At 40.3% G+C, this 19741-nt stretch overlaps 1 protein-coding gene across 6 annotated transcripts in view; it reads right to left on the bottom strand.

Annotated features, from left to right (window-relative positions):
• FMNL2 (formin like 2) overlaps positions 1 to 19741 on the bottom strand; it is a 226486-nt gene that overhangs the window by 5165 nt on the left and 201580 nt on the right. For 3 of the 6 annotated variants that reach the window (XM_032211397.1, XM_032211419.1, XM_032211425.1), the window contains exons 17-25: positions 18313 to 18512; positions 17153 to 17387; positions 14043 to 14111; positions 13847 to 13927; positions 12272 to 12401; positions 10164 to 10327; positions 8917 to 9018; positions 7115 to 7213; positions 4123 to 4246 (exon numbers count right to left, since the gene is read on the bottom strand). In XM_032211397.1, the coding sequence (XP_032067288.1) occupies positions 4123 to 4246; positions 7115 to 7213; positions 8917 to 9018; positions 10164 to 10327; positions 12272 to 12401; positions 13847 to 13927; positions 14043 to 14111; positions 17153 to 17387; positions 18313 to 18512 (1204 nt within the window). Of the gene's footprint in view, positions 1 to 400; positions 2423 to 4122; positions 4247 to 7114; positions 7214 to 8916; positions 9019 to 10163; positions 10328 to 12271; positions 12402 to 13846; positions 13928 to 14042; positions 14112 to 17152; positions 17388 to 18312; positions 18513 to 19741 lie in introns of those variants that run through there. The other 3 variants (XM_032211412.1, XM_032211405.1, XM_032211433.1) reach the window with 3 other exon arrangements.

Below are 19741 nucleotides of genomic sequence, written 5' to 3' on the forward strand. Positions count from 1 at the left end.
CATTTTGCCCATGGAGCATTTTGTAAAGCAAGAGTTCTGCTATTTTTAAAAAAATAGCACTCCTCTATAAGACCAACCCAGCTGCTGGGATCTGGGAGAAAGTTGGCTGCCTTCCTTTAGGCCCCTCTTCCCTCCCTCTGCCCCTAATATAGGTCAAGACATAAAGCACAGGTAAAGCACCTCTCTTTTTTGAAAGCAAGGCAGAAAGGCGAGAGAGATCAGGGCTACGAGTGAAGAAACCCCTCATATGACACAGGCAAATGGTAGAAGAGCCAAATGGTCCAGCAATGCTCCTAGGCCTTAATTGGACACAGCTCCTTTCTGTACCTAGGATCTATCGTGCAGCAATTTTGTGTGGCATTCAGAGAGAGGAGGAAGCTAAATAAAAAGTAATGCTTGCCAGCTCTGTGTATCCTCCACCACCGGTGTGCTAGAAGAAATCCTTACCCTCGAGTGAACATTTGGAAATTTAGTGATATTATTCTTCTTTAAGGCTAAACAAGAAAAAAAACACAGAATGAAGGTTAAAGTTTAAAATGGGATGGAACATGAGAGCAACTCAATTCAGTGCCCCAAAGCAAAGCAAAGCAAAACCAAACCAAAAACCACACCCTACTTTAATGGTCCAGCATGTTAGGAAAAAAAAGCAAGAATGAATGAAGCCAAAAAGTAAAGAAGATTAAACAGAGAAAAAATAAACAGGCCACCCTAACCATTAGCCAATTAAACTCCAAGCTGCTTTGAACATTGGCTCCAGAATGACCAGGCAACATTTTCATTGGAAAGAGCAAGCAGGATTTGGACCTTCTGTCTTTATATTAAGGGCAAGAACATTAACAGATTCATTCAACCTCCACTTTATAACAGTTTACATCAAAAGATTTCAATGCCTCCAGTTCCATGGCAATCAGCTTGGGATATTTGTTATCCAGAGACAATTTGAGAGATGTTGTCACCAGCTGTGCTTTTTCAAGCAGAATGGTCTTTGACTTTCTCCTTAAAAGAAACGTTTAACGTTCACATAGATCTTCTCACTTCTTAGCTCAAAACTCAAGGCCACTTGCAATTGGGGGATAACCTGGCCACTTGCAATTGGGGGATTTAGATTTTAGGTTTGGATTTTCAATCTCCCCAATTATCAAATCCCAAACAGCCACTGTGTTTTCTTAAAGGTGGTATTCATAGACCTAGGGAGGTTGTCAATTACGTTGGCATGGAACTGAAACTAGCACAGCTATGGATCTCACGGGATAAAAATGGAGGGAGGGAAAAGATTTCAACATGCAAACACCAACATGCAAGCAGTGAGTAGAATGACAAATATGAAAAAATTCTTTTGCAGATCACAAACCCAAGTCCCACCCCACCCCCGTCCCAAAATTTAACTTTTCTTTAGAAGTGCACAGCATTTGTCTCCAAAGGGGGCTACAGTGATTCTGAATCAGTGTGGGCACCTTGCAGTAACTAACTTTTCTTGAGCTCCCAAGAAAGCCATCAAGAGTTAGGAAACTACTGAGAAACAGGTACCCCATGAACAAGCCCTAAATTTCCTATTTTCCTGGCCCTTAGAGCAGATGCCGTGTAAGCTCCAGAAAAGACACAGATACATTGAGGGAACTCCTACTAGATCTGAAGCATCTCTGCCCACTTCAGATCCAAATACTGCACACTTCTAACTTCTCATACAAACATAGCTTATTTCCAGATATAGGCTTAATACCAAGACTTACGCAACAGTGATTAATCTGCTAAGATCAAAAAGAACCCAAAGTAGAATAGCATACAAAAAAACCAAATGGAGTCGTCTGTCATGATTATCGCTACATCCCTCAACAGTCGCCTGTAAATTGAGTGGAGTGGCTGGAACCACAGCTGTTGCTGGTCTTACTGACATTCATTAATTTCCCATATTGGCTGCTCTGTGGCAGTTATAACTAGACCAGTAGTGTCCAACGTTGGCAGCTTTAAGACTTGTGGACTTCAACTCCCAGAATTCCCCAACCAGCCATACTGGGGAATTCTGGGAGCCGAAGTCCACAAGCCTTAAAGTTGCCAGCATTGGATACCCCTGATGTAGACCCCTGAAATGGATGGGGTGGAACAAGCTTTCACATGGTGTGGATGGAAGGAAGCAAACCATGACTGGCAGACAGGAACGTGCAAGGAGATTGATGGTCAAGGAGAGGATCATGTAAAACGTGATTCCACAGGGATGATGGACGTCACAAAACCCCATTCAACACCCCCATTGCGGTAAAGTGGAGAAATGTCAAAAAACCTACAGCAACCTTTTATTTTTTTAAGAGGATCAGCTGTGAAAGAGGAATAGTTTAGTAATGGAATTCCTCTGTGAGAACAGGTTCGCAGAAAAACCGAGAGCCACGCTTGGCCGTTCGGGCAGTAAAGGGCACCGTCTTCAGCACTGCATGAAAATAACAGCCAGACAAGACAGAAGACAGTAAGAAGCAAAGATCTCTTGCATTAGTATATAGTTAGTGTTTTATTAAAGGCACCCTGCAGCAGATCATCTCTTGATTAACCACAATAAGGGTTGTGTAGCTGGGTTACTGTCAGAACGCCTTTCCACCTTAATGGCAGCCCCGGGATTTTTATTTACTGCTTCGTCTCAGCACCACTTCCGTTCGCAGGTTGATGTTCTCTCCCTCCCTGCTCCCCATAAATTGGGCTGAATCAAGGGAATTCCCAGGGGACTTTCACACTTAAAGCCAGTTTGACTTTAAAGACCCACCGAGAAGTTCTTGCCATTCTAGGGAAGTCTTTGCAGAACAGGGTTTAGCCTCTCTATGCCTAGCTGTGTTTTCTCAGTATTGTGTGGCTACGGTAATAAATATTTCTTGGGCTTTTCTTTACTCATAAGTGTAGTGCCAAATACAACATTCAGAAGAAGCGGCTGGATTACTACCAATGTAAAAAAGAAAAAAAGGAAAGGAAAGCTTAAGAGATAAAAAGCTTCATCTATTCCAGTGGTAGTCAACCTGGTCCCTACTGCCCACTAGTGGGCGTTCCAGCTTTCATGGTGGGCGGTGGGGGTTTGCTGTCACTCTGCCTTATAAATTTTATAAACTAAAGTTACTTCCCTACTTTATAAATCACCATTACTGTGGAACCAGTGGGCGGTTAGAAAATTTTACTACTAACAGAGATACAAAAGTGGGCGGTAGGTATAAAAAGGTTGACTACCCCAGATCTATTCTGCTAGGACAATAGAAAGCAGGCAAATCCAACTGCAGCAAGTAATGGGCCTGATTCAGGAATCTTATGTTGTCTGTCCAAGCTGTCTTTCTCTTATCTATTACAAATTAGATCCAGCCATGGTATCCCTATTGTGTTCAGTTATGAACTGCAAATAAGAGGGTGCGTAAAGTTTGTTGTAAGAAGAATACGCAATTCCAAAGTTTCGTGCAATTCAGCATTTCGCATGAAACCATGCCTTCAGTTACTCCTTTACAGATAGTTCTCACCAACTATCACGTTTCACAATTGTTCAAAGTTAAGATGGTGTTTAAAAAAAAGCAGTGTGACCAATCCTTACAATCACTAAAATATGATTGCCATGTCTGAGCTTTGCAATTTGCTTGGGACAGCAGAGTTAACAGCGAGGGCGGAAGTAAAATCATAACTCATGGTCACATGATGCTTTGCTCAGCAATAAAGTTGACAGTCCTAATTGTGGTCGTTAAGTGAGAACTACCTGTAATGTCATGACTATTAAGGTTAGTAACATTTTTTACAGTAATGTGATCTTTTAAGGACAAAGTTAAAACACTAACGGATTTGCGAACAAATGAAACCGATTCCAAGATTTCTCTAGCATGTCTTTGGTGAACTAAAACGTAAGTTAGACTGTTCGATCTATGGCTTCAGTTATGACAATGTGAATAAATGCACAATGATATATCAGTGAGACTGCTGCCACTAAACAGGCCTAAAAGCCTGAGATTTGGCCAACTTAAATTAATGGTGCATCAATTAATGTTCCTACTTGTACTGTTTACAAAGCCCTAACCAAGCAATTAAAAGAGAACATTTGAAGTGTGTGTGTGTGTGTGTGTGTGTGTGTTTGAAACAGGCTCTTTGGAGTCGGGGGGGAGGGGGCTTTACCTGTGATGATATCTTCAATAGCGCCATCTTTTCCTTCATAAACATGTCTGTTGTCCTTGACTTGTCGTCGTCTTAGCTCTGCAATTAGTTCTTGTTGCTGTCGCTTAGTTTTATGAGATGGAGACTGAAAGAGAGCAGCACAGGGTTGCAAAGCCAAGTAACAATTAGCACGCCAAGAGTCTCCTTCTCTACTAATAGAAACACAATTGGATTGGAAGGTAATACAGAAAGTTCTTGACTCATGACCACCATGGAACACAAAATTTCCGTTGCTAAAAAAAACTAAAATTTGACCCATTTCTTGCCATAGTTAAGTGAATCACTGCAGTTGTTAAGTTAATAATACAGTTAAGTGAAACCTGGCTTCCCCGTTGACTTTGCTGGTCAGAAGTTCGCAAAAGGTGATCACGTGATCCGGGGACACTGCAACCATCATAAATTCATGCCAGTTGCCAAGCATCCGAATTTTGATCAGGTGACTGCAGGGATGCTGCCAAGTCGTAGGTATAAAACATAGTCATAAGTCACTTTTTTCAGCGCCGTTATAACTTTGAATGGTCACTAAATGAACTGTTGCAAGTTGAGGACTACCTCTATTGGAAACAGTTCTACACCATAGAACTGTGATAGCGTGCCACAGATGGCACACGGAGCCATTTCTGAGGGCACATGAGTTGTTGCCCTGTCAGCTCCAGGACTGGCCAGCTGATTTTCGGCCTTGATTTCTGGCCTTTTTTTTCCCGCTAAAGCCTCCACAGGGAGGAAAAATGGCCCAATGGGCAACCCGGAAGTCCGTTCTTGAATATCCAGTTTGCGTGTTGGGCTATTTTTTGCCCTCCTGAGGCTTCTAGAAAGCCTCTGGAGCCTGAGGAGGGAGAAAAATGGACCTACTGGGCCCACCAGAAGATGGAAAATGGGCCATTTCTAGCCTCCAGAGGGAGGAGAGGCAGTTTTCGCCCTCTCCAGGCTCCAAAAAAGCCATGTGCGCATGCGTGGGGCAGCGGGGGGTGGTGGTGTCACACACGCATGCGCAGGGGCATGGCACCGGGGGGGCATTAAATTATGTGGGTGGGCGTGGAAGTGTGTATGAAAGCATGCCCATGTGTGCTTTTGGCACCTGAGACGAAAAAGGTTCGTTCGTCATCATTGTCATAGCAGCTCATCTGGATGAGCATGTTCTACTTCAGTGATAAGCTACTTGATATCTTTCTGATACTTCAGATTTAAATTTGCCCCAACCAACTTGAACAATGACAAAATGTTGATCGGTACTGAATGGCTATGGGATTGCAACCCAAAAGTCTTTCCCAGGCTCTCAAAAGGTAGATACTGAACCTCGGATACTCTGCATGCGATTGTGATTTTTTTTTTTTTTTAAGAATCTTCAGCCTGATCTGTAACTTAATAGTCTTCTTTAGTAAACTCTTGCAAAGTACTTCCTAACCCTGCCACCTGATTTCTAGATTGCTTGGAAGCAAACAAAAATAACAAAAGCATGAGTTGGTCTTGCAAAATATCATTGTTCAAAAATGCCATAAAGCCAAAATTATTTCAAAAGGGCAAAATAAAAAAAAAGATTTCTGATCATTTTATGATCAGTGCATGCATGCATGCATACACACATGCACACACACACACGCACGAACACTGTAATTATATAGTTCGTAATATTTTTTCATCCCATAAACAAACAGGGAAGCAATCTTGCCACATTTGCAAATGCTTTATGCATTAAAATGATTTTTTCTCTAGAGATAATTCTAGTATATACAACTTATTGTGCAGAAATCATCTATATAAGTGCTATAGAGATCAATTATATTTATACACCATTCAAAAGAGACAATTAAAAAGAAGGAAATGAGAACACAAGAACACATCCTCTCAAGCAGTCAACATCTAACTAAACAAGAGTTAATTCCAGACAAACAATCAAGCAGAAAACAATACCCTAATTAAGCAGGAAATCCACCCTGCTACTGAAACTGGCAGGGCAAGCTGCTGCATAGAAACTGGGAGCAAATCCCACGCTCACTTGCACTGATGATGTTACTTCGTTGGATAATGAAATGTCTGCATGCAAACAACTAGGCTCAGAGAAGATGAAGGCCTCTAAATAGTTAACTCGGTGCGTTTGATATGGGATGCAGTGTACTTGTAGTCCAGGTGATCTAGCCTGATCCATAGGACTTGCAAGTATACATTATAATAAACTTTGAGGGAGAGAATTCTGAAAAATGCTTGTCTTCATTAATGTTTAAAGATGTTTAAAATGTATCCTTTTCTTGGAAGCTTTTCTTTCAACGTTTCCGCCATATGTGACAAACTGCACATTTAAGCCTGTAAACTAAATGACATTGTTTAAAAATGCCAAACAGCCAATTATTTCGGGGTAAACATTGATGGATTAGAGATTACTGCACTTAGGACTTGAGGTCTGAAACCCCTTTTTAAGATTTAGGAGTGATCAGAATGGGATAGAATAGGAATGTGAAACTCTTGTAATTTCCATAAAAGCTTCTTGAATGTTGGTTACAATATTTTGGGAGGAGTGGGGCAGGGGACAGAATAACCCAAACTTCCCAAAATTCTGACTTACCATGAACATGCCTCCCAAAATATTGTTTGGCATTATCTGCCAATAATAACAGGCGGCAAAAGCTTTTCCCATGGACATAGAAACTGGGATCTCTGGTTTTTTTCCAAACAAACTCAAAATTGAAAGCTAAGAACAAACCAGGGCTTTAGAAACAAGAACAGACATCAGAGCTCTTGATCTGTACATCATAACAAACCAATGGTTGGCCTTCTATTTTTAAGTAGTAATAATAACCTTCTAAATAATATAATGCTTCTACTAGCGAGAACAACCTAGCAGAAGCAATCAATACAGACCTTGGGAATTCTGGTTTATTGTAATGTGCAAGTGTTCTCAGGCATTATGATGTTGACAATTTCATCAACAATTGTCAAATGCTTGCTTGTTTGTTACCTTTTGGTCTTGTTGTTCCAGCAATGCTTCCTGCTCCAGTAGTTTTTCCATTAATGCCTGTTCTTGCTTTTTTCTCAGTTCATTCTCTTCTTCTGCTTGCTGTTAAGAAAAACAAATGTACACTGGTATAAAAACTACTAAAACTTCAAATATACAAGGGACTGATTCATTCAAAAAAGACACATCTATTAGTACAAATTTAATTCAGACATGTTGCCTATCCAATGAGACAAAACCCAATTTATAGCATTATCTATAAACTCTTTTAAACGCCCTTAAACTATAAGAGACCTAATTGATTATTTGCATGATTTTTCAAACCAGATCCTATAAGTGCTGAATGCAGAGGAAAGCATGTGTCATAGGGATGACAGAGGTTCTTCTTTTGGTACTTCTTCCTTTATAGGCAAAGATCTCTGATTACTCAGGTTCTTCACTGGCTCCATCTTTGTATGTTCAAATTGGCAGCTCCTTTCAACTTCCCAATACAGAAAGGCTGAACATTTGCACATAGGGAAGTATATTAAGGTAGACCACACATAGTGAAGACAAAAGGAACAGCATGTATGCTGCAATTGTACAGAAGTTTTCCCCAATCAAGACCCAAATTAGAGAAATCAATAGTTTGGGGATGACTAGAGAATCATAATGGTTCTACTTTTTAGACAGCATACTAAAAAGTAGAAGCATCACCCTGGCAACAAAAGTGTGATAGTCAAGGCTATGGTTTTCCCAGTTGCAATGTATGGCTATGAAAGTTGGACCATAAGAAAGGCTGGGTGCCAAAGAATTGAGGCCTTTGAACTATGGTGCTGGAGAAGACTTCTGCGAGTCAGTCCTAGAGGAGATCAACCCTGACTGCTCTTTAGAAGGCCAGATCCTGAAGATGAAACTCCAATACTTTGGCCACCTAATGAGAAGGAAGGACTCACTGGAGAAGAGCCTATTGCTGGGAAAGATTGAGGGCAAAAGAAGACGGGGACGACAGAGAATGAGATGGCTGGATGGAGTCACCAAAGGAGTAGGGGTGAGCTTAAATGGACTCATGGGATGGTAAAGGGCAGGTAAAGGTAAAGGGCAGGAAGGCCTGGAGGAATATTGTCCATGGGGTTGCAATGGGTCAGACACGACTTCGCAGCTAACAACAACAGAATTCACAAATGAATAAAAGAAGGATCATACTGGGTCTTACTGCTTCCATATGATTGCTGCTAACTATCTTGGCTAACCAAACACTTCTGAAGAACTGGAAGCTAAAAGACAGATCAAATGAAAGAGCACTGAACTCATTAGCAATTCACTGTAACTAGTGCAACGTTTTTGAGAATTCATAGAATTGCCATCTTCAACATAGTGCCCTTAGACCAGGGCTGTCAAACTCACAGCCTGTGGGCTGGATGCGTCACACGCTGGCCATGCCCACGCCCAGTTTAGTGAAGGGGAAGAAAGTCCCAATACGTCACGTGACAACACGGTTACAATGTGAGTTTGATACCCCTGCCTTAGACTATTTGATTACAAGTACCATTAACTCTAGACAATTGGAAATTGTGGGATAGGTAGTCAAAAAGCTATCAAGGGGCTTCTAGACCAGAGCTTTATTTATTTCAAACTCCCTATGGAATATATTCCTTATTGAAGGAACAGAAGGAAAGTTTTCTCATTTTTATTTTAGTCATTGTGTTTTCAAAATATGCCCCCTCTCCATTTTTTGAGCCTGCTTTGCACAAAGAAATTTCAGAACCAAAAGCTGAGGATGTATTCAGATTATAATGTGATCAGGGCTGGTGGCTTTGGTTTACCTTGTAAGCTTTCACAAATCGTACAAAGACTGGGAAGAAGACTGATGGAGGAGTAGTCTTGGGATTTTCTCCAAAATATTTCACAGCATCATCAAAGGCATCCTGTAAGAGAGAGATTTTTAATTTTTTCTCCCATTGAAGCAACTATTTTTTTTTCTTTTGCACCAAAATTACAAAGAGCCAAGGCTTAACTGGTAACCAATTCATTAGGGCATACATATCTTATTTTGTTACAACAAAATACAGCTTCATACAATGCAATAAATACTGACAGGAGAAAAAAAGACAGAAATGTTTTCATACATTTCTAATAGAGAATTGTATCCTTCCAGGTAGTATATACAACCTTTTACACAACCTCTCTATCCTTTGAGATATTCCCTCTGCTATCACTACCAAATAAGAGCCTTCCTGTGAAGTTACAGCCTGCTTCAGGAAATAGCAATTCTCTTTGGATGTTTTTGAACCAGGGCTTAACAATTATCCATCAGAGATGTTGTAATGGAGCAGAGAATTGGATTAGATTTACAAAGGGCCTTCCAACTCTATGAATCTACTTGTTACAGTTGGCTGCTTTTTCTATTATTACTTGATCTCCATGCCTTGGAGAATCATTGTAGCATGATGTGACTTTCATCAAGAGATGCATTTTCAATTGGCATACATTACTATTGCTTACATGTAGGATTTCAATCTACATCTAAAGTTCTTTGGCTCGGTATGAAGCATCTCAGTTATTGCTACCTTGTTTTCCTCTAGGACAGAGTTCCCCAATCTTTTTGGCTTTGTGGACAAGCGGGAGGTGGGGGGGATGGTTCTGTGTGTACAGGTCCATTTGTGCGTGTAGATATTCATGCTTACCCATTACTTCCATAGCCCGGTTCCAAAAGGTCCAAGGCCCAATAGTGGGCTGTAGCCCAGCAGTTGGGGACCCTTGTTCTAGGAGTTGCTACATTTTAAATACCCCCTTTTCAATTCTGAGGAATTAAGGGATCCACTGTTTTCTTTGATCCACTGTCCTCCCCTCCAGACCCATGGTTTAGTCTGAGTCAGAAAGACCAGCCTACAGTTACCTTGCAAGAGGGAACTTCAACCAAGGTCTTTGTCAGGAACTATAATTACTATGTCACACTTGTACTTAGAAAATGACTTGTGCTTCTATCTGCACTGAAGAGATAATGGTCAGATGCAAAAGGTGAAATGTTCCTCTGCTCTCAGATCTGGATAGCTAAGTCTCTATGGAATACCTGGGCTATTTTTGCATCATCCTGCAACTTCTTCAATTTCCCTTCGTTGCTCTGGATGAATTCCTTTAGCATGGTATTGTGATCGTGCATAGTATACTCTCGCTTCGTTAAGTCCAGACCCCTTTGGAGTTCCTTTACATCTAGTAGAACATTTTCAAGGGATACTAAAAGAGAGGGTTAACACAATAGGGTTATATTTAGAGAGCACATGCCTCTAATTCAGATAGCATCTAAAATCCAGTAAGGAATTTTATACAGTAAGGCATGAAAATTTACCCGCTTAGGATAAGTATGTTTCATAAGAGATGTACCATATATATATATAAAATGTATACTGTAACATTATCACTACTAAAATAATGAAGGATCAACTCCATTCAAAGTATTATATAAGTTACAAACAGAAAATCATGAGAACCAAAGAGGCAGAGGGTAAAGTGATGGCAAATGACATTAAAAAAAAAGAAATAGCTTGTAAGAAGTATATTTCTGAGCCTCTGTACCAGCACTGTGTTACTCTTCCTCAGCTTCTGCCGAAGTAAAGTTTGTTTGTCAAAGCACCGTGATGGCAAATATTTTCATCTAGCATTGATGAAATAAGTTCTTATGAGGCAGACTTTTTCTGGGATGTAAAGCTGGGTGTTGGGAGTGACATACATTCAGAATTATGAGGAAGCATGGACAATTTACCAGCAAAAGCATTTGTAAATCAGGAGTGTACAAATCTCATTTATCTGCATTGGCTTTTGGAGCTGCAGTACAGGGCCATATAATGAGTTTTAAAGAGTGGATGAGGATTAAAATATTTAATAGGAAGATACAATATTATATTTCTTATAAATGACATTATAAGGGATCCTTGGTGCCCTCTGGAGTTTTGTTGCTTTCTTGCAAATGGTTCATTACCTAAAATTAGGTAACATACTCAGTGCTAGTCATCTAAAAAGGATGATGTTACCTAGTTTAAGTAATAAAACATCTTCAAGAAGAGCATCAGAGAGCATCAAGGACCCCTCATTTTAACCCTGAGTTACAAATATTCTCCTTTATTGGAACGACATTATTTTTAATGATTAATTTCTGACTGGGGAGGAAAGCTATGGCAAATCTAGGCAGCATAATAAAAAGTAGAGATATCACCCTGCCAACAAAAGTGTGTATAGTGAAGGCTATAGTTTTCCCAGTTGCAATGTATGGCTGTGAAAGTTGGACCATAAGAAAGGCTGACTGCCAAAGAATTGAGGCCTTTGAACTATGCTGGAGAAGACTCCTGTGAGTCCCTTGGACTTGCAGGAATCCTAGAGGAGATCAACCCTGACTGCTCTTTAGAAGGCCAGATCCTAAAGATGAAACTAAAATACGTTGGCCACCTAATGAGAAGGAAGCAGTCATTGAAGAAGAGCCTAATGCTAATGATGGAGGGCAAAAGAAGAAGGGGACAACAGAGAATGAGGTGGCTGGATGGAGTGTTGCAGTAGGCCTGAGGTTAAATGGACTCTAGAGGATGGTAGAGGACAGGAAGACCTAGAGCAACGTTGTCCATGGTGTCACGATGGGTCAGACACAACTTCGCAACTAACAACAATAATTTTTGACAGAACGATTAAATTTTAATGTATACAGGACATCTCAATTGATTTCCAGATTTAAAACGAATTTAGATGAATATGAATAAAAGGCATCCAAAAGCAATTATTCTGTTACACGTATACTGGGCTACAATATCCACTCTCATGCAGACAAACCAGGATCACCCAAGAGGGACTGGGAGGGGGGATTAATTACTGGTAGTTCACAGAGTCTCATGGATGCAGAGGGCTGCACCTGCTGAATGTGTACCTATGTTATAAAGAAATAGATATTGCAGTGAAACTAAGAAAGTGGTCTGATTGCTATGAATAGAAGGAATTAATTTTAAAATCAGGATGATTTTGTGATCGCCCATGCTCAAACCTTCTTCTTAAGAGTCCATCTGCCTTTTACAAACTTACGTAGCTAATAGTTTCACCAGAGGCTTCCTTCTTATGAGTTATCATTGGATTAAGAGAGATATACAACAAATCTAAAACTATTTTCCACACTTAATAATTAACAAATGGCCATCTTACCTGCAGCAGCTTTCTCTACATAGTGAAGTTCATTGTAAAAAAGGCAAACCTGCTGATATTTCTCCTTTACAACATTGGATATATAGTGCAATAGAGTTTGTTTTCTGTCTGTTGATTTTGTATCTAGCAACTGCAAACAAAGCAAATGGAGGCACCTTAGTAATACAATAATCATAAAATTCTAAAATAAAACCACAAATTTCTGGGAAAGATAATTCTCCACCTCTTCTGCTCTCCGGCAGCAAATTATCACTTTTTTTCAAAACCACTCCAAGAGGATCAGGGAAGTGAGGACTTTCCTGACAACCATAGATTCCAACCAGAATGATGATATAAGTGAGAACCTTCCTGCCATGAACTTAGACAGTTAAAAACCAAGACTGATTGGAAGTAATAACTCCTCTTGCTGATTCTTCTGTACTCCATCCTACAACTGTCTTTGCAACTACTGGGAGTTTTCTCTTCTATGAGACATCTTCAAGTACCTTAACATATGGTTCAAGTCACTGTCTACCTGTTTTAGGCAAAACAGAATTCTAAGGAAAACAGCTTTTGACAAAAAATTTTATAGAATTCTTTATTGGCCAAGTGTGATTGGACACACAAGGATTGTGTCTCCAGTGCATAAGCTCTCAGTGTACAAGCAAGCAACAAGTAATGAATCATGATCATAATCATAAAATACAATCATCATAAATCGTAAGATACAAAGTCAATAATAATAATAATAATAATAATAATAATAATAATAATAATAATAAGTTACTAAATAAGCAATCAACATAACTCATGACATACAAACAACAAAGTTATAGTTATAAGAAGCTAAGGAAAGAGGTATTAGGAAAGAGGAAAAGATCAGAAGGATAATAATAATAATACACGCCTACTAGGTGGGTTGATATCCCAGGGCATAGACAGTGTTGTGGGAATTAGTTGTTTAACAGAGTGATAGCATGGGGAGAAAAACTATCTTTGTGTCTGATTGTTTTGGTGTGCAACACCCTATAGAATTGCCTTGAGGGAATTGAAACACTGTCCAACTAAATATGTTATATTGAAAATATTTTCAAAACAAGAAATTGAGTTTAAATGGAAGCCAGCATGTAAAAATTAGCTTGTTGGGATTTGTCTGTTTTTATTATAACCATCACTCAAATTTCTTGGAAATTAAAATCAGAACAAATTCAAACAATGAGTATAATGGACAATGACTACCAAAGCTACAAGGATATTCTGCTTATTTTTGGTTCTCTTTTAATGAATGAACCAACCTGATAGGGATGGTTTCTTATTAGTTATATTATTCTTAGAACATGGTTATTTTGGGGTTTTAATTTTAAAAAATTGTAATGGGTCCAGAAGATGAATTTAATTTTTTTAATTTTTCCATTTCTTTTTACAGAATTTTTATACTGAAAAATATATCCATATTAGGCACATTTCTTGCATGTAAATGACTTTAGTTTGATACCATTCCTGATGGCTTTCAGACAAATGTCAGTTTTCCCTCCTATGATATAAGTTGGATGAATGAACAGGGATTTTTGTAGATAAGTAAAGGCTCGTACTTACCAGATCTAAACTTTGAAGTTTAAATCCATAGACAGCTCCCCGTTTACTGCTATTCATATAGTTGCCCAGAGCCAAGATTATCTATAGGTATCATAAGAGATGGGGAAAAAATAATTATCAGCTAAAGTTGAAATTGGCTACTTGAAATGAAACACAAATATAAAGCTCAAAAGATAGCAGCAAAAATTAGACTTACCTCTAATATTTTTTTGAGTTTCTGAGAAGACTTTATGGAGACAGATGCTGCAATAATTGCATGTAATTGCTAAAGGCAAAAACAGGAAACAGGGTGAACATCCTTAAAAACTCAGCAAGTGCAAATTAAAACAAAACACTTGGAGAATTCTACAACAGGGAGTGAATTTTAAGTAAGCCACTTTTCAAGGTAGAGTTAAGCAATGTGTTCAAGATCCTTATGTTTTCTTTTCTTGTTCCTTAGATTTCTTCTTGTCCATGCTTGTTCCAATTTTCAAGACTTTAGCAAGAAAGGGCAGGAATAACACAATGCAAATACTGTAGAACCTCTCACACAAGAAACTGCATCTAATCATGCAGTTAGGCGCAATCAACTTGGACTGCATAGTAACTTCACTGAAAAATGTCTGCTGACTTGACATATTGCTAGTAATGATTGTAGCTCTCCCAAGCACAGTCTCTGTAATCTTTTTCAAACCATCCCTGCTTCTTAGCTATTGTTTCCTCCTTCTACTTCTCTCAAAATTTCTAAGCATAGCTAGTTTTCCCAGTTCATCATGTACACATATCACATGTACCAGGATCTGATGTATCTAATGTATAAGGTGACCAGACGTCCCGATTTTGGCGGGATAGTCACGATTTTTAATAATTTGTCCCGTGTCCCTTCGCGTATTGAAAAAGTCCCGATTTTCCAAAAGAAAGAAAATCAATTTTAAAAAGGACGCCGTTAAAATTTTTTTTTTTTATTTCTCTAAAGTGTCATTCCTGATGTGGCCTTTAGAGGGTAGTGTTTCCCTCCCTCCCCTTTTGCGCGTGCGCACGCCGATGCGTGCCGTTTTTCTGCAGGGAGAGCGATGGTAAGGAGGAGGCTAGGTCCTGGGCCAAGCAGCTCAGCCGTCGGAAGTTTTTTTTCCCCCTGCTTCTTTTGGGCTCCGCTCTACTGCAGCCATGCTGTGCAAGCTGCTGTCAATCTGGTCTGGGTGAGCCGAGGGGAGGCAGGCGGGGATCCGGTTGGGAGAGGCTGATGATGGGGGTAGCTTTTGAAAGGGTTGGGAGGCGTGGGGGAAGGCAATCGGGGGAAGGCTGCTTTGCAACTGCCAGCAAGATCCCATCCCCCCCCCGCTCTTGCCTTTCCTTCTGCTTGCTCCATCCCAGCGGAGGCTGAGCCCGCCTCTTATTTGGACCTACTGCATCCCCCGCCCCAAATGGAGCACCCCATTTCAAGCAACGAGGGGCGCCAAGCAGGGCAGGGTTGCAAACACACCCCTCCCCCCAAGGCTGTAGGCGAAAGCTGCTTTCCAGCATCCCATCCCGTCCCTGCCTTCCCAGACCCAGAGCCATCTCTGTGGAGGTCCTTTTTGGCTTTAACGCGAAGCCTTGAGGGGGAAACAGGGCGCGCCCAGGCACCTCTGCCCCTGAATCAGGAACGCTGGAGAAGCGGGGGCAGATCGCTGGCTTTTTAAATCAACTTTTTGGAAGGAGGATGGGAGGACAGATGGGGCGAGTACTAAAGGCATCCCGGCTGAAATCACTTTAAAAAAAAGCCATTTAAAAAAAATCCCACTTTTAAGGCAGTGAGCAGATCTAATGCTCCTTCCAACTCCCCACAACAGAGAAAGGGAGGGAGGGAAGAAAGTTAGGGAAGGAAGGAAAGAAGGAAGGAAAGGAAAGAAAGAGGGAAGGAAACAAGGAAGGAAGGAAAAGAAGGAAGGAAAGGAGGAAGGAAGAAAGGAAGGAAGGAAAGGAGGAAGGAAGGAAAGAAGGGGAAAAAAGAGTGACTGGCCTCACTTCATCCAAGCAGGTTTTCATGCCCAAAATGGGACTAGAAACTCCTGATTTCTTGTCTGGTGCCTGAACCACTAATGAAAAGAAGGACCAGGGGAGACATTATAGCAGTGTTTCAATATCTCAGGGGTTGCCACAAAGAAGAGGGAGTCAAACTATTCTTCAAGGTATGTGAGGGTAGAACAAGAAGCAATGGGTGGAAACTAATCAAGGAGAGGAGTTGTGAATGTTCCAACACTGGAAGTTTTTTAAAAGATGTTGGATAATCATTTGTCTGAAATGGTGTAGGGTTTCCTTCCTAAGCAGGGGGTTGGACTAGAAGATCTCCAAGGTGCCTTCCAACTCTGTTATTCTATTCTAACATATACTGTTTTAAAGAAGCACAGAGGGAACAATCCTCCACGCTTTAGTGACCATTACTAAGTGTTGTAGCTTATGATTCTTGATGAATGTATTCTATTTTATTTTTCTTTATGTACACTGAGAGCATATTCACCAAAGACAAATTCCTTCTGTGTTTAGGAGTTTAGCTTCTCTCTCTTGAAAATGTAAGCTACCATAAGGCATTATAATGCAAGCTAGCCTTAGCTTTCAAACAGTTCATTTAGTGACCAAAGTTGCAATGGCATTGAAAAAGTGACTGATGACCATTTTCACACTTAGCGACCATTTTCACACTTAGCGACCGTTGCAGCATCCTCATGGTCATGTGATCAAAATTTTGATGTTTGGCAACAGTTACAATACTATTTTTGTGTTGTATGAAAAATTTTGTTGCTCCGTATAATTTTTTAATCAAGCCACCCCCCCACCTCCCGGTTAAAGGTGTCCCTCTTTACCAATCTGAAAATCTGGTCACCTTACTAATGTAAGCAATGATACCTAATGCAATTGTCTCAATGCAGCTATATTTGTGGCTAACAGTGGCTAGAGATGAGCAGTAAAGTAGGAAATAACATCAAACCACCTCCAGTAAGCATATTCGAGATACCCGCTCAAAAATGTAGGCCTAAAAATGTATGGGTAGTTCTCATTTAGCAACTGCATCACACAGTGACTGTTCACAGTTACAATGGTTATCAAAAAATGAAATTATGTGATGAGTTCCTGCATTTGCAACTTTTGCAGGTCTACAGAGCCAAGGAAAGCTGAAATATGATTGTAAAACTGTGGTGTTTCATTATGTGTCTGTTTCACTTCATGATTGATTGCTGGACCCAACTGTGGTCACTAAACGAGGATTACCTGTAAGCCTAACTCTGAGAATTAAGTTGTAGTCCTTTCCCTTTGTAAAACAGAGCTCTGATCCACATCTTAACTCACCGGTGTGAGCATCTGTATGCTTTCAGTAAAGTTGCCAACGAATGCCATGATGGTCATTTTCTGCATCAGCCTTTCTATTTTGCTGAACTGCATCATAAACCGATCCTCATCTGTCAGATTCTCAAAGGGCTTCCTTTCCCGCTCATACAACCGCAACACTTTCACTTCATTTTCTGTTGGCAGGAATCTCATCAGGCATTCAACAAAATCTACAGGCAGCGTCTTCAAATCAAATCTGGCAATACAACACAATGCAATACCATTTAAGTTCTACGAAATGAGCATCAGAAGTACATCCTTAAATATTTTGCCTGAGGGTACAACATAACCACACAGTTTTCATAAACATTTCAAATTACTGAAGTTATTGTGGGTCCCTACATTTCCCAAATATTTCCCTTTGAAATATTTGTAAAACGTATATGTGGTAAGCTGGAGTACAGAAGTGTTTTCTGGAAAGAGATCTGGCTAAATTCCACATTCCTGGAAAGATTGCAAAGAAATTATGTAAGCTAAGCTCATAAATGGCTCTTAAGATAAGCATTGTGCTGAATTTTGATTTGCAAGTGACATTCAGATACAATAATGGACCATTTAATCACTAATTGGTAGCCAGCTGAGCCAGCTGAACATTTGAAGATGCAACCTATGCACAGTAATAATGAATCACATATGCACAATGCCAGTGTACATTTGTTCAAGATACTTGGACCACATTCAAATAATATGCAAAGAACAACACTCTCTTCATTTCCTTAATAGCTACCATATTTCTTTCAAATTGGTATTTAACTTGCCGCTAAGAATGGAAATTTTGCATGACAAGCATTATAGATGAATTCATATGATGTTCTTCAAAACAAAACAAAAAATATCAATTGAATATTATAGTAAAACAGGTCAGTTTTCTTCCTGCTTTTGTGGCATATGTATATTGGCCCTCTGCAGCTTAACACCTAAGTGTATCCCAAGGACTTTAAGGAGCTGAAGCCACAAACAGTGTGTGTAGACTTGGAGCTTTAGAATAAATAAAAAAATTCTGAGTGACAGTCACTAACCTATGGAATATAAAACAAGCAAACCTTGGATCTATTCTAGTTGCACAAATGCTGCTTGGCAGTTCATGTATTTAAAATTGTGTATAAAATCTTTTCACTTACGCTTGAATAGCTTTACATATTTCATCGGCAGTCTTTCCAGCTTTTCTTAAGGTGATAGCAAGATTTTTAGCTCTATTTGCCTCCAGAAGCGTGACTTTGTTTGATCCTTTCTGAGTTATTTGCTTGCTTGAAGAAAGGTCAATGGCTGGCCCTTGGGCTTTTGTCTTGAATATTTCTTCAAATTCATCCACGTTTAAATCCTAAAAGAGACATATATATATATATTTTAGAAAGGACAACCTGGGAAACAAAAATCTTATAAAATGCATCTGTAAAAAGCAAAAGGGGTCCAATTACCGTATTTATCGGCGTATAACACGCACCGGCGTATAACACGCACCCCCCATTTTAACACAAAAATTTGAGTAAAAATTTTTTTCATTAAAAATAAATGACTTGGAAGCTCGGAACTTAATGTTGGATTAAAATTTATAACATTAGAACATGAATTATAACATTAACTCCTCTTAAAAGGCAAATATGAAATGAAAAAACACCTCTTTGAGCAAAAAAACTTAATCAGAATCACTGCTTTTTGGAAAACCAAAAACCTCTTCCTCATCTTCACTCTCTCCCTCTTTTTTCCCTTCCTTCCCCCTTCCTCTTGCCTATCAACTTCATCCTCTTTGTCTTTCTGCTCTTTCCCTCTCTTCCCCTTTTCTTCCTACCTCCTTCCTTCTCCCTCCCTTCTTCTTTTTCTTCCTTTCTTCTTCCATCTTCCTCCTTCTCCTTCCATTCTTTCTCCTTCCATCCATCTTTTCTCCTTCCATCTTCTCCCCCCCTCCCTTCTTCTTTTCCTCCCCCCTCCCTCCTTCCTTCCTCTCCTTCCCTTTCTCACACACAGGAAGGGGAGGGGGCTATCTAGTCGCTTTCACAGCATAATTTCTTTATATAACTTTTAAAAAACAGTGTGCAAATCAAACGAGATTTTCGTAACCTGCGAAGCACCAAGTTATATTATGTTGTTACAAATTCGCAGCTACTCCATTCTTTCTGATAGGGAACTACATTTCCCAAGATGCCTCAGGTCCTCAAAGCGCTGAACGCAGCTTTGCAATTGACTCCAGCGAGGCCTGGCAGCCGCCGGCTGGGGTGGTTGTCAGGGCGATGCGGAGCGGACGCGCCGTTTGTTACTGCTTCCAGCAATCAAGACGGACAAGGGAAGCGACTGAAACGGACGCTGGCCGCAGGAGAGCGAGGCTGCTGCCAGCCGTTTCACCTTGCGCAGCGAATTTGACTGGGTCCCGGGGCTTCTGCCGAGTGGCAGAAGCCCGGGACCCAGTCAAATTCGCTGCGCAAAGTGAAACGGCCGGCAGCAGCCTCACTCTCCTGCTGCGGCTTCTGTTTCAGTAGGGAAGAAAACTTCCTTTCGCTTCCCGAATTTGACTGGGTCCCGGGGCTTCTGCCGGGCGGCAGAAGCCCGGGAAGC

Source organism: Thamnophis elegans, chromosome 1, assembly GCF_009769535.1.
Source record: "Thamnophis elegans isolate rThaEle1 chromosome 1, rThaEle1.pri, whole genome shotgun sequence".
NCBI lineage: Eukaryota > Metazoa > Chordata > Lepidosauria > Squamata > Colubridae > Thamnophis > Thamnophis elegans.